Source organism: Copadichromis virginalis, linkage group LG15 (assembly GCF_057382275.1).
Source record: "Copadichromis virginalis isolate Kocher_CV1m ecotype Utaka linkage group LG15, C_Virginalis_male_GT1.1, whole genome shotgun sequence".
Classification (NCBI taxonomy): Eukaryota; Metazoa; Chordata; class Actinopteri; order Cichliformes; family Cichlidae; genus Copadichromis; species Copadichromis virginalis.
Window position 1 is genome coordinate 24252448 of NC_140632.1, and position 12474 is coordinate 24264921.

At 40.8% G+C, this 12474-nt stretch overlaps 1 protein-coding gene across 1 annotated transcript in view; it reads left to right on the plus strand.

The window, feature by feature from the left end:
- col12a1b (collagen, type XII, alpha 1b) overlaps positions 1-12474 on the plus strand; it is a 152607-nt gene that overhangs the window by 25441 nt on the left and 114692 nt on the right. Inside the window, exon 12 of the mRNA XM_085432637.1 lies at positions 8625-8894. Coding sequence (XP_085288763.1) covers positions 8625-8894 — 270 coding nt within the window. The remainder of the gene's footprint in view (positions 1-8624; positions 8895-12474) is intronic.

Genomic DNA, 12474 nt, shown 5'->3' on the forward strand with positions numbered 1-12474 from the left:
CATTGGGGTTGCATGCAGATGGTCCTCTCAGAGACCTGCAAGCATGGTCATAATTTACGGACGAGTTCTACATCAGGCATACTCCTGTAGAGGCTTAACGCCATAGAAGTGAGCTACATCCTGGTGAACCACAGGTTTAAACACACAGCGTTTAACTGCAATGACCTCACTTTGATTACAGCTTGAAACATTTTTCCTAGAGGCAAAAATTCCCTCAATTCATACTCTGTGTGAGCCATTTAGTCAAGTTAGTTTATTAATATAGCAAATTTACACACATCAGCAAGCACCTGACATATCTTTCAAACCAATATAATAAATTCAAAACAGATAAAATACTTTGCAGGCACCGTGCACTGAAATTCAAATCCAATTTTTTTTATTGAGTCATAAAAAATGTTAGCATAAAACTTCTTCTTAAATTTTCTAAGCCTCTGATTGGCTGTCCCTGGCAAACAGAAGATTTTTTAAAGAATATGGGAGGAGCTTCTGTGCTTCTTTATGACATCATACAGAGTCAAGAGTAGAATAATAAGAGTAATTTGAGTCGTTTTAAATCTGATTTTTGGCTCATGGGTATCATTTGTTCATACACTGACATTATATTTCCAAACCTTGGGCATTTTTAACGTGAACGCCTACCTGTGGAGCAGAACATAAGACTGAACATTAGGAAAAGCTGAACATGTCCACTTTAAGCCATGTTTGGACTCTTGGAGTGGAGTAGCTGCTCTCCAAAGCACTTACAGTAACACAGCAGTGGACAGAGCAGCAGACAGCCAGAGTGAGAGGTGGAGATGAGGAGCAGCAAGACCGGACAGGAATGTAAGCCAGCTGAGAGCAAGGCTGGAAGGTTAGGAGGAGCAGGGGAGACTGACTCATGCCTGTCTCTCTGTCTGTCTTCACCATTTCTCTCCCATTCTGTCTAGCTCCACTCGTCTGTCTCTCTCCTTCTCAACCTTGCGTGTTATTCTCGCGCTGTTGCTCTCTCTCTTTCTTTCTCTGCACCTTGTGAGGGCTTGCCTGGAATTTAATAGTCTTGTCCAAAGGCTCCAGATGCCTCCCCAGTTGCTGTGCCATGCCTTTTTTCCGATGCTTCAGGTTGTTGGGTGCATACTGGCACAGTGTGATGTAGAGTCCAAACATTCCCTATGATATCTTTTCCTAAACATATTTCCTAGACCATGATGGAAAAAGTCATGAGGTCAAGTTAAGATGTAAATTGTAAGGGAGAGTTCAGCGCTCACAGAGTCCAACTGAGATTTTTAATAATGTGATACAGCGCTGCTTGATTCAGAAATAATGATTACATTTATTTTGAACTCACAGCTATTTAACAAGATAAGCTGAACTTTAAATCATCCTGACAAAGCTCGTATTATTTCACTCAGTTAGGAACACAGCCAAGGTCTTGGTCTGCTGGACTATGAGGTAAAAACATTTCTTCTTTCTAAGCGATGCATGACTTTGGTTATTTTCTTTGTATAGAAAGTATATCAGCACAAATCCTCTATTTATTTGTTCTTATTTCAGTACTTTAAACCCCAGATATCTTCCAATACAACCATAGACTCCATTTAAAAGCTATGTACCTATCCACTTGAGCTATAAATTAGAAAAAAATCATCAAAATGTGTGCATCACTCAACCATTTTTAGCCCGTTCGCATCAGTAAAACAGGTCAGGTGCTAATTGTGCATAAAAAGGAAGATTGTGTCTCTTTGAGGATGTAGTGCTGTGCGCACTAACTGTTAAGACATTAGTGTAAGTTCACTGTGTGGCCAGCATCTCTGCCTCTTTGTTACCACGTTTCCTTATTTTAGGCCTCAGTCACACAGGCCTAGTTACCCCCTGTGCCACCTGCAGCTGGAGGTTATATTCCCTTCCTGGTTTAGCGAGTGGTTATTGGAATATCCTCCCTGTGATTGCGTTGTTCAGTTCCAGTCATCTGTAATTCAGGTGGGAGATGTTGACTTATCTACAAACATATATATGTCCCCTGCAGGGGGTGATTACCAGGTGGTCACCGACATATCTCTAGGCTTGGGTGACTGGTGCTTCAGCGGTCGATTTCACCACAACCAGGGCATAAACACTATTACCTAGTGAGCTAATAAAAACAACTTTTTCCAACTGGTACAAGTGATATTTGCTCATATCTGCTGCCAGTGCTCAGCACTCCTTTAGCTGTTTATGGTGCTCAAAGCTCACAGCTGACTTCTCTCATGTTATTGGGCCTGAAGCTGAGGTTGTGTTTTTCATGTGTGAAAGCTTAAAGACACAGAGTGAACTTTAGTTTGTTCAGAAAACTGTCAGTAACTGTAGTGGTAATGCTCCAGACTCTCCCGGTTGTAGCCCACATCAGCAGGAGGGTGATCATTACCTTTGCGTCCTGTGCACATGTAGGCTTAATGTTCTCAGATCAGCAGTGAGCCTTTACCCACATTAAAGCCACGTTAAAACTATAACTGTACAGTTAGAGCCCATGTTAGATTTCATCAGGACCTTGTTTTCTGCACTGGAGATTTACGTTTATGGATGCTAAAATGGAAAACTCGTCTCCAAGCCAGATTCAGCACAATGTTTTCTGTGATCCATCAAACCAAACTACTGCCTACTGTGTGAATGCTGAACAGAGGCTTTGTTTTCATTGTTTCGAACTTGTTCAAACACTCACACAGCAGATCTCGAGATAAAGTCTAAAGACGTTTGCGTAAGTGTGGCCCATCTCGCTCAGCTGTGTGACATAAGCCTGTCCACAGCTGATATTTAAAAGGAGCTGCAGCTGCTTTCTGCTTCACTCCTGCATTTGGAAGAACTCCAGCACGCTGACATTGACCAGGACTTCCTGATTGTGGAACTGGGGGAGTGTGATGCTGCTGTGGGATGGAAAACGTTTTTTAATATGAAGCGAACATATCGCTTTTTTGTCAGATTGATGACTGTGCATATCCAGAGTTATATAATTCAATTTGAATGGTTTCCACAGAGCACTGAAAAAAAAGCTCCAAACTAGTAAAAACAAATGTCAGTAAAAGCTGCAAGAATGGGGATGATGAGGTGTATTTAAAGAGATTTTCCAGACAGTTTTTGTTTTCTGCTTTTATGTTAATGACTTTTAAGGATGATCTTTTATATTTTCACAACTTGGACTTCCATAAACCTCTAAATTTCAGCCTCATAAGATCTAAAAATACATATATAGAGGTTTAATTCTCGTAATAAGTTCTTTTCTTTGGCAGTTGCATCAGCTTGGGACACTAAATGTGTCGTAACCTGTGAAAATGACCTCAGCTTTCAGCAGGGGACTTGTTTCTTTGCAGCTTTTGCGCCTCAGGTGAGATTAAGTTCTGGTCTAGTCTACCAGCGTGTTCTTTGTTCAGTGAGTTTGGCTGACAATTGCTATATAAGAGGGAACAAACATCTTTAGCTAAAGAAATTGAGGTGATAAAGTTTAAAAAGGGGGGAAAAAAACCTGCTGTTGTTTGCTGTGGTCACACTGGCTGCGAACAAAGTTTCCAGACATTAAAATTAATCAGTTGATCAGTTAAACTTTATTTGGATAGCACATTTCATGCAGATTAGTGCAGTCCTTCATAGATGAATGACCAGCTGATAGTAATTAGAAAAAAATATGCAGCAAGTATCAACTTGATAGAAATCAAAAAGACAAAGGCAAAGAAATAAATACAAAATTTTAAACTGCCTGTAAGTAAAATGAAAGTGTTTGGCACAGATAGAAAAGAGATCTGGTAAAATATACAAATAAAATAAATATTAAATAAAATAGTGCTAGATAATCTATATTACAAGAACCTACAAAAACAGATGCATTCATTTTTAAGCATTTAAGCATTTTAACTGTAATTGAATGTTAATGATGATTTGGGTTCTGACTTATTTTCCTGTTTTATCAGATTCTATTAGACTTGTTGTACAGGAGACTGACACAGCCAAAAATAAAGACATAAATGTCACGTGTGAGAGTGTGGCAGACAGGATGAAGGACCCAAATGCAGCACTCATGAGAAACTAAGGCGTGAACTCAGGAAGGCAGCTTTAATGCTGTGCCAACAAACCCATATAATACAAACAGGAAAGGAAAAGAAAACCTAAAAACTAGAAGCTAAGAAAAAACTCAGAAGTAACCTGGGTACCAAGGAGCCCAGCAAAACATGCACAGCACACAGGGTAAACAGCAACAGCCATAGGAAAACACAGGGCTTAAATACACCAGGGGGTAACAAGGGGATGAGAAACAGGAGGGAGCCACAGCTGGGACTAATCTGACATAACAAGACGGGGAGGAAGCAAAACTGAAAACACAGGACACAGAAGACTGTCAATGTATAACAGGAAATACAAGACAGGCACAGAGACGCAGACTTGACAAGGAGACACGGCTGACAGGGAAGACAGAGCGAACATGGAGCACAGAGACAAAAGTAACTAAACATGAGATGTGGAGCATGGGAAGGCAAGGTAACACAAACCTAAGGACTAGAACTAAGAATATAACATAAGCAGAAAACAATAATGAGAATCAAAACCATAAAAACCAACAAATCCAAATATATAACTAATCAAAAACACACTAGTTCCCAGACAAACTACTGTGACAATAAATAAACATACAGATAAATTAATTTTGAAAAGGGGGAAATCAATAAATAGCAAATTAAATTAGATCCAGGATTTAACAGAGAGCCAATAAAGAAAACTAATATTGGAGAAATATGACCCCCCCTGTCAGTTACTCTCTTTGTGGTGTTTTGAATCAGCTTTATGTACACGCCATGTGACAGCACGGGCCCTTTAATGTGAACCCAGTCACGCGGAGTGGAAACTCAATTTCAGGGCAGTTCCTCTCTTATTCAGTGAGCTAGACAGACTTTTTCTCGTGATATGAAGCAGCACCAGCAACACCACCAGAGTGAAGTTTTTATCTCCACCTAGGCTGCCCTGATGAAACTGCAGTGACTCTGCACACTTTGCAGTGGAACATGTCAAATAGCCAACTTTATACAAGGCAGCGATCCCAGAGACTTTCCACTGTGACTGCAGGGAGTCCCAGACACAGCACAAAGAGGCCAGACCTGAGAGGACCTCAGACCCGCCTCAGTCACATGGCCTTCAGGTGCTATTTCTGTTCACGCTATGAGTGACGAAGGTGCTAGCCAAACTAGCCCCAAACTCTGAACTTCCCTGGAAAAAGCTGAAAGCAGCTTGAATTTGATTTGTAGATAGTTTATAGATAGACAGTGGTAGAAATCAGCAATACTGTCTTTAATTTCTGTGGTTTTATTCCGATTTACTTTGATGGACTGTGGAAAAAGATGTCTGAGAATGTCCAGATATTCCACACTCCATGTGACGGCTGTTATTTTCCAATTTTTTGAGCCAGAGCTCCTCCGGGAAGATAAAACAAATGGCAGCATTGGTAGCTTCCTGCTGATGGCAGAGGTGCAGTGCAGTGAAAATGGGGTGACTGAAGCTGAGCACCAGTGACAGTTAAAAATAAACTAAGAAGTACACGCTTGACAGTTTTTCCTGAATTCCATCGGCACATTTCACATTCTTGAAGATTCTCCAAAAGTGAACCTTCAAAACACAGAGGATTGAAAATTAAGCTTTGTAGTGACAGAAGAACCTTTTTCTTCTCAGAAATAAAAATTGATTGAAATAAGATGCAGACTGTCAAAATAAAAGCCTTAATTTGGGTCATCTGTACCTTGTACATCTTTCCCATGCTGCTGTGAGCACAGAACAATCTGCTGGTTCAATCTTGTTAAATTGTTTGTCCTGACATGCCTGAGAACTTGTTAGCGACTTAATTCACTAATAGAGCTTGTCTTTCTGTTTGGCCACATGTTTTGCACATTTAAAAAGACGATAAAAATTATATTTCCGCCATCATTTTGGCTCTCAATAACATCCAGGCTCCCTTTTAATTTGAGTTATTTCTCATGTTTTCTAATTATTTTGAGTTTGCATAAATATTTGTTGAGCAGGGAGTTTTCCTTTTTTTCCCCTCCCTTCTCTCCAAAGATCTGCATCGACTGGCAAAAAAGCTTGAATGTGATTTATTTCACGCTTATTGCGCTGATTATATAGCTGGATTTAATATTTGGTGATAATTATCCTGTTGTGGAAACTTCATCGCCACAGACGAAGAGCTATAATTTAATATTGGCCCTCCCTCTTTCACTTTCCTATCCAGACACAGCAGATTGCTGGAAATATTTGTGAATGATGGAAGAAGAGGAGATTGTATGTCAGCAAGAGGCAACACGAGTCAGGCAACCCAACAGTGAGAGGCAACACAAAGTAGATTTTTGGGGTTTGTGTATATCCGTGTGTATATTGTGTGTGACTGAAGCTGTCAGGAAGTTGAGTTAAGGTCCTAAATCATCTGAAAACTTTAACATGAACCAGTTTTACAGTCCATATCACTTCTACCAGCACTGAGTTTATGCCACAGCATATTTGATCCCCAAAGTTCAGCTTGTTTAACTGGTGGGATCAGTCTATGCCTTGCCCTGGGTTTGTTGAAGAGGTGCTCGTCAGTCAAACTCAGACATGGTACGCAAATATTCTGATCGCTGACCTCGCCCACACATGGAATCCAACGTTTCCTCAGGGACTGCTGCCTCTTTGGAAATCCTATAAAACAATGAACCTCACTGCACTGTGCAAGAGTGCTTTTCATGAGCAAATTAGTGTAAAACAGAGAGGGTGTGAGAGAGTCGAGCTGAGACGAAAGCATGCATGGGCCCAGGTATGCATAGGTCAGCAGGGGGAGTGGGGATGAAGGACAGTTTTATTTGTATAGTGCAACATCACAGCAAAAGTTGCCTCAAGGTCCTTTATAAGGTAAAGTAAAGACCTACAATAACACAGAGATATCCCCAACAATCAGAAGCACAGAAGCACTTGGTATCTGGCAATAAGCCACACCCATTTGCTGTTCAAACCTTCTGTTTGTGAAGGGCAGCCAGTAAAGAAAAATGGGGCTTAGTGGGGGAGGGGCTAGAACATTTTGACAGATAATTAAGGTTAACTTTGAAACGTGACTGACGCAAAGCCCCCCCAAGAGAGTCCAAGAACAAAAATCTGGAAAAATCCTGAAACTGTTGTGTTATCTCTGACAAATTTGCACGAAAAGACCACAAACAAACTTTACGAAGAAATCCCAGTAACAAGACAAATCTTATTCCTGTGCATCTCGAGCTCCACTGTTGGCCCCCAGAACCTGATTTGTAACATTGCTGCCATGTTCCCTTCACTATAATGAACCAGCACTTTGGTTAAGGACTCTTACATTTATTGCAGTTGCATGTAAATATTTGTGAAAAAGAAAATGTGCTGTAGTTCAGGTTGCAGTATTATTTTAAACCCCACGTGTCTGGAAATAGGCGATTAAAAAAAAAATTATGACTAAAATTCAAGTTAGTCCATTCAGATACAGATGAGTATCCACAACAAATCTCCAGGTATCCAGTAATTAAAACTATGCTTGTAATGTTCCACAGTTCCACAATTAGCAAAACAGAATTTGGACAGCTTTAATTACTGGAAAATTTCCCTTTATTGATTGATTAATTGTATTGCTAAAAATCATATTGAACTCACCTTCAGGACATAAACAGTGGTCAATGATCAACAGAGGAAAAGGAACTGTGAATGTGCCAGCGTTAATCAGAAGGGTTGATTTTCATCTGGATCTGATGTTTAAAGGCTTCCAAAAATATAATATAATTGATTTATATCCAATACGTAATAATTAATAGAAATCTAATCCAGTCGGAGAGAACTAGAAATATTAATAACATATGTTACACATGGGAACAAGGCAAAATATGGAGTGAAAAAGGACTTTTCTGTTTGATAAATTGTTCTAAAGGTTCATAAAACCCACAAGAGAGACATTCACAAACCATTAACTCTAGAGTAGCCAGCAAAAAGCTGAAAAAAGCGAGATATCAAAGCGTCCAGCAGAAGATCTTCCAATAAAAGGAGGACTATAGTGATGATTTGATGATGCAAAGACATCCAGTGAACTACATTAAAGAGATTTCCTGTTGGTGCTTGGACACTTTGAGTTCATGCGGTTCCCGACATGTTTTATGTCTTTCTTCTTTCCCCTATCCAATGCTCTGCACTCACTAATGATGCTGAAAAATCTCAAAATATCCCCAAAATATGAACAAAAAGCACCGGACAGCTCTTCACATATGTTTATGCCGTCCTCTCAGGCCTTTATGGCTGTGGTGATCGGTCCACTCGATTGCCTTTTAATAGTTTCCATTTTGAAAAATAATTAGATCTGGCAGCACGTCCATTATGGTCCCTTTGTTTAAAAGGGAGGATGGTTTTAAATAAAAGAAGTCACAAATACTGGAAAGAACATTAAAACATGTCTGCCAATGTGACTGTACAGTATAAAAAATGCTCACAGTCAAGTCTGAAAACATCTGCTGTGATTTGAGAGGAAATTTAACTGCTATGGTGTCAAAAACTAAAACTGTGGAATCAACATTACATCGCCATTTATATTTCATACACAGTATAAGTTATTGTCTCACGTTCCTTTGATTAATTCTCTGCTTAACTGTTACTTCCAGAGGGGGGTCCTCCTAAAAACCTGGTCACCAGCGATGTAACTGACACCAGCTTCGTGGCGTCTTGGACAGCGGCGCCTGGGAATGTGAATACGTATCGTGTTCAGTGGAAGTCGATGTTTTCCCAGGAGATCCAAGAAAAAACGGTGCCAGGAGATGAAACCAGCACCGTGCTGGAAGGTCTGACTCCAGAGACACTTTACCAAGTCTCTGTGGTCGCTGCCTACCGCCACAAAGAGAGCGAGCCACTCACGGGATCAGAAATCACAGATGGTAAGACTTAATAAACTCTTCAGTCTTTCATCTTTAGCAGTAAGAGAAAATGCATGCATGCACCAAAGGATGAAAGCTGAAAAAATAAAGAAATTCATATATAATCAATGACAGTTACAGGAAGTATTTATGAAAGAACAGACAAAATAAATGTTAACCGTGAGCAAACATATGTTTCTATTTGATCTGACTCTCAAAACAAAAACCAGATCACAGATTGGACCAACCGTTAGCAAAGAGAAAGCAAACCTTCCCGTGTGGTCTCACTTGTCATGGTGGAATAAGTCTTGATAGAGTGCTGGACGTAAGTGCTTTGGCCTTGCTTGAACACCATGGTGTTACCCAACTTTTAATTGGAAGGTGGGACCTACAGTCAGCAGTGCCCTTTCTACTGACGCCAAGATGGTCTGACATCCTGACATTAGGTAGCGACCAGAGTGTGATTTAGCGTCCCACTCAGAGAAGACCACGAAAAGCTTTAGGAGAGCGCATATCATACCGTCCCAACCATCTCTGTGAAACAGCACTTTATATAAGAGTCAATAGATTCTCTTATTTCCATTTGACACTAGTGTATGTGACCCTGGAAGGAAAACAGCCGGATGATTAGCTTAACTCCACTGACACCTCTGGTGTCGATGAACATGTCGTCAGTTACAGCTTCTCAGAAAAACGAACAAAAGCAAATCTTGGTGATAATTAAACCTTTAATTTTAGTTGCGAGGGGGGTGTTGGCCCACTTGGGGCTGGAGGTGGGACTTGAGCATATTATGTACATAAAAGGTGGATGCAGCAAAGTGAGACCACCTGTTGGATTCTAGTTTCTTTGAATTTTGACTCCTTAACTTATAACTATACTATAAAAGCCTTGACAGTTTCCAAACTCACAGCTTACACATCTGCTCTAAAGAAGGAAATAACCCATACAGAACAAAGGTAACTTTGCGGTAGCCTCAAGTGGACATTAGAGGAACTGCAGTTATTGGCACATGAGCTTTATGTCTTGATTAGGGATGGTATCCGGTATCCGGTGCCATTATGGCAACGGTTCTGTCATAAACGGTAGTAACCAGACCGAAAAGCAGCGCACATTTCGTTGCTTTATTTCGGTGCTTTTTTTTCCCTGAGCTCTGATACACTTTAGATTCTAGCCAATCCTTTTACGTTTCTGAGGATAGTAGGCGGGCCCAGGTACGTACGTTCTTTTAGAGCAGAGCTACAGATTAAAAATGCCCAAGGTGAAGCGGTCAAAAGTCTGGCTGTACTTCACAGCAAAATATGCAAACTCAGCAGCCTGCAACAAGTGCTTTAAGCTGATACTGTGCAAAGGAGGTAACACCTCAAATCCGATGAAACACCTGGCGACACAGCATTTTTTTTAAAAGCCGAGAAATGCGCCGTATTTGATAGCTTGCCGCGAGACCTCACACCGTGCACATCTACTGCGGGTGTGGTGCCTGTTATCGGACCCGGAGTTAGCCACATCCCCCAAAAACCCGAAGAGTAGAGTCCTGGCCCCTAGCCCTGCCAGTGTAGCAGAAATGATGACGGATGATGATGGCAGCAGCAGCAGCCGTTCTTCTCTGGGCGAGTAGCTTAATGTTGTTGGTGTGTAATTTACGTTGAGTATGCTAACCACGTTATTACATTAATGCATGTAAGGTGAACTAGCAAACATCATCATAGCTACATGCGGCTGTCTTCTTGTTTGATGGCAGATACTCCCTTCACCCTGGCCAAAAAGGCTAAAATGACCAAAGAAAAAGTGGAAAACAGCTAAACGAGAGGTTTTTGGACAAAGTTTGTGTTTTTTCCATTGTTTAAGCACTGCTTCCATCCAAGAGTGATACCATATATGCCCCATAGCTGCAGAAAAGGCTAACATTGTTATCTTTTTACAAAAAAACAGCTGAACATAAGAGGTTTTTGGACCAATTTTGTGTTCTCCATTCTTTAAGCACCGGTTCGAGCACCGGTTCGAGCACCGTTTAAGCACCGGCACCGTTTCAAAAGTACCGGTTTGGCACCGGTATCGGATAAAACCTAAACAATACCCATCCCTAGTCTTGATGATTGCAGCTTCACTTCCCGCAGTCACACAAGTAAATATTTGGCCCTTCTGTTACAAGCCACAAACATAGAAAGGCATTTTTTGGGGGTCAGCTTTTTTCCCTGGAGCTGTCTGTTTGTCAGCGGCACATACTCACAAAATCTGGCAGCAGAGTGATGAAAAGAAAAGATCATTAGTGCAGCTTGTAATGTGTCTTCTTTCTGGGTTGGAGCATCTTTGGGCCCAAGTTCCCCAGTCCAATATTCTGTTAACACACATTAACCCTCCAAGTGTTTTCATGTTGAGTCCACCCTAACACCTCACCCTAACCCATGTCACACTAAACAAATAAGAAGCTGGGAAACACTGGGAAAATGCTTCAGACCATTGTTTTCCCTGTAAAACTCATTTTGTGCAACAAAAGCAGCCAGACTTGTCAAATGTTTGAATAGACTTCAAGATTAAATGACTTGATTTAATAAGTTATGAAATTACCATAAAGGTCATGGTAAACAAGATCAGCAGCTTTTGGCACATCACAGTGTGTCTGCCTCTTGGGCAGTGACCATCAGCTGGACTTCATTACTTTTCCTAGTACGTTGTGGGATACTTTAAGTGAACTGTTTAGAGTAAAGATAAACTCTAAACATATATAGGGTGAAGACTACAATGTCACACTCACTATTTAGGGTAGTCTGTATAATAAGGTGAGTAATGAGTTACTTCAGATGTAGTTCGTGTTTTATTTGGTGCCAAAAAAGTCATCTTTGCGCAACATGAGGGCTGCTTGGGGATATCAGTCGTCTTTAACAATTTATACATTTTTAAAAAGGACTCCAGAAACTTTTCTTCTCTCTGGCAGAAGCAGATCTGATTTTGAGATCAGTTCTTATCACCTGAAATTTACCCTTACCTGTGTATCCTCCTGTCTTTGAATGAATAAATAATCTTTATTTGGGGGTTAAAGTGCCTTGCTTGAGATCACAGTGATTAGTTACTCTGAGATCATCTGGTTAGCATCAGTCCAGATGTTTAAAAGGCAGCGCTCAGGCCACGAACCCGTGTTTTTAACCCTCAGAGGGGAAGTCAAGGACGTCCTCACTATTTTCAGACATTTGGCTGAAACTCGCTGTTCAGACTGCAAGTGAACGTGAGCCAAAACAGATTCAATGCTTCCTTTTGTCAGGAAAAAAAAATCTATTTCTTACATAATCATACAGATGGCACTCTCCAACGGGTTTCTGGTTCCTGGTTGGTGAAAGCCGTCCAAATTGAAATTAAAATTTTCAGTGTAGATTATTTTTAGGCCGAGATTTAAAGCGAAGCTGCAGCGCGGTGGCAGCTTTGCTTGTGCTGCGTTCTCAGCAATAACACGACTACAGCGTGGGTGTCCTGTGAACTGCACGCTCACTTATTGTGTCCGAGTTGAGGCACTCTCTAAAAATATCAACGCGTCCCTCATTTCATTTGCACACATGGGAAATTAAACACACACACACACGGGCCACCCGAAACAAAGAAGGCACAGAT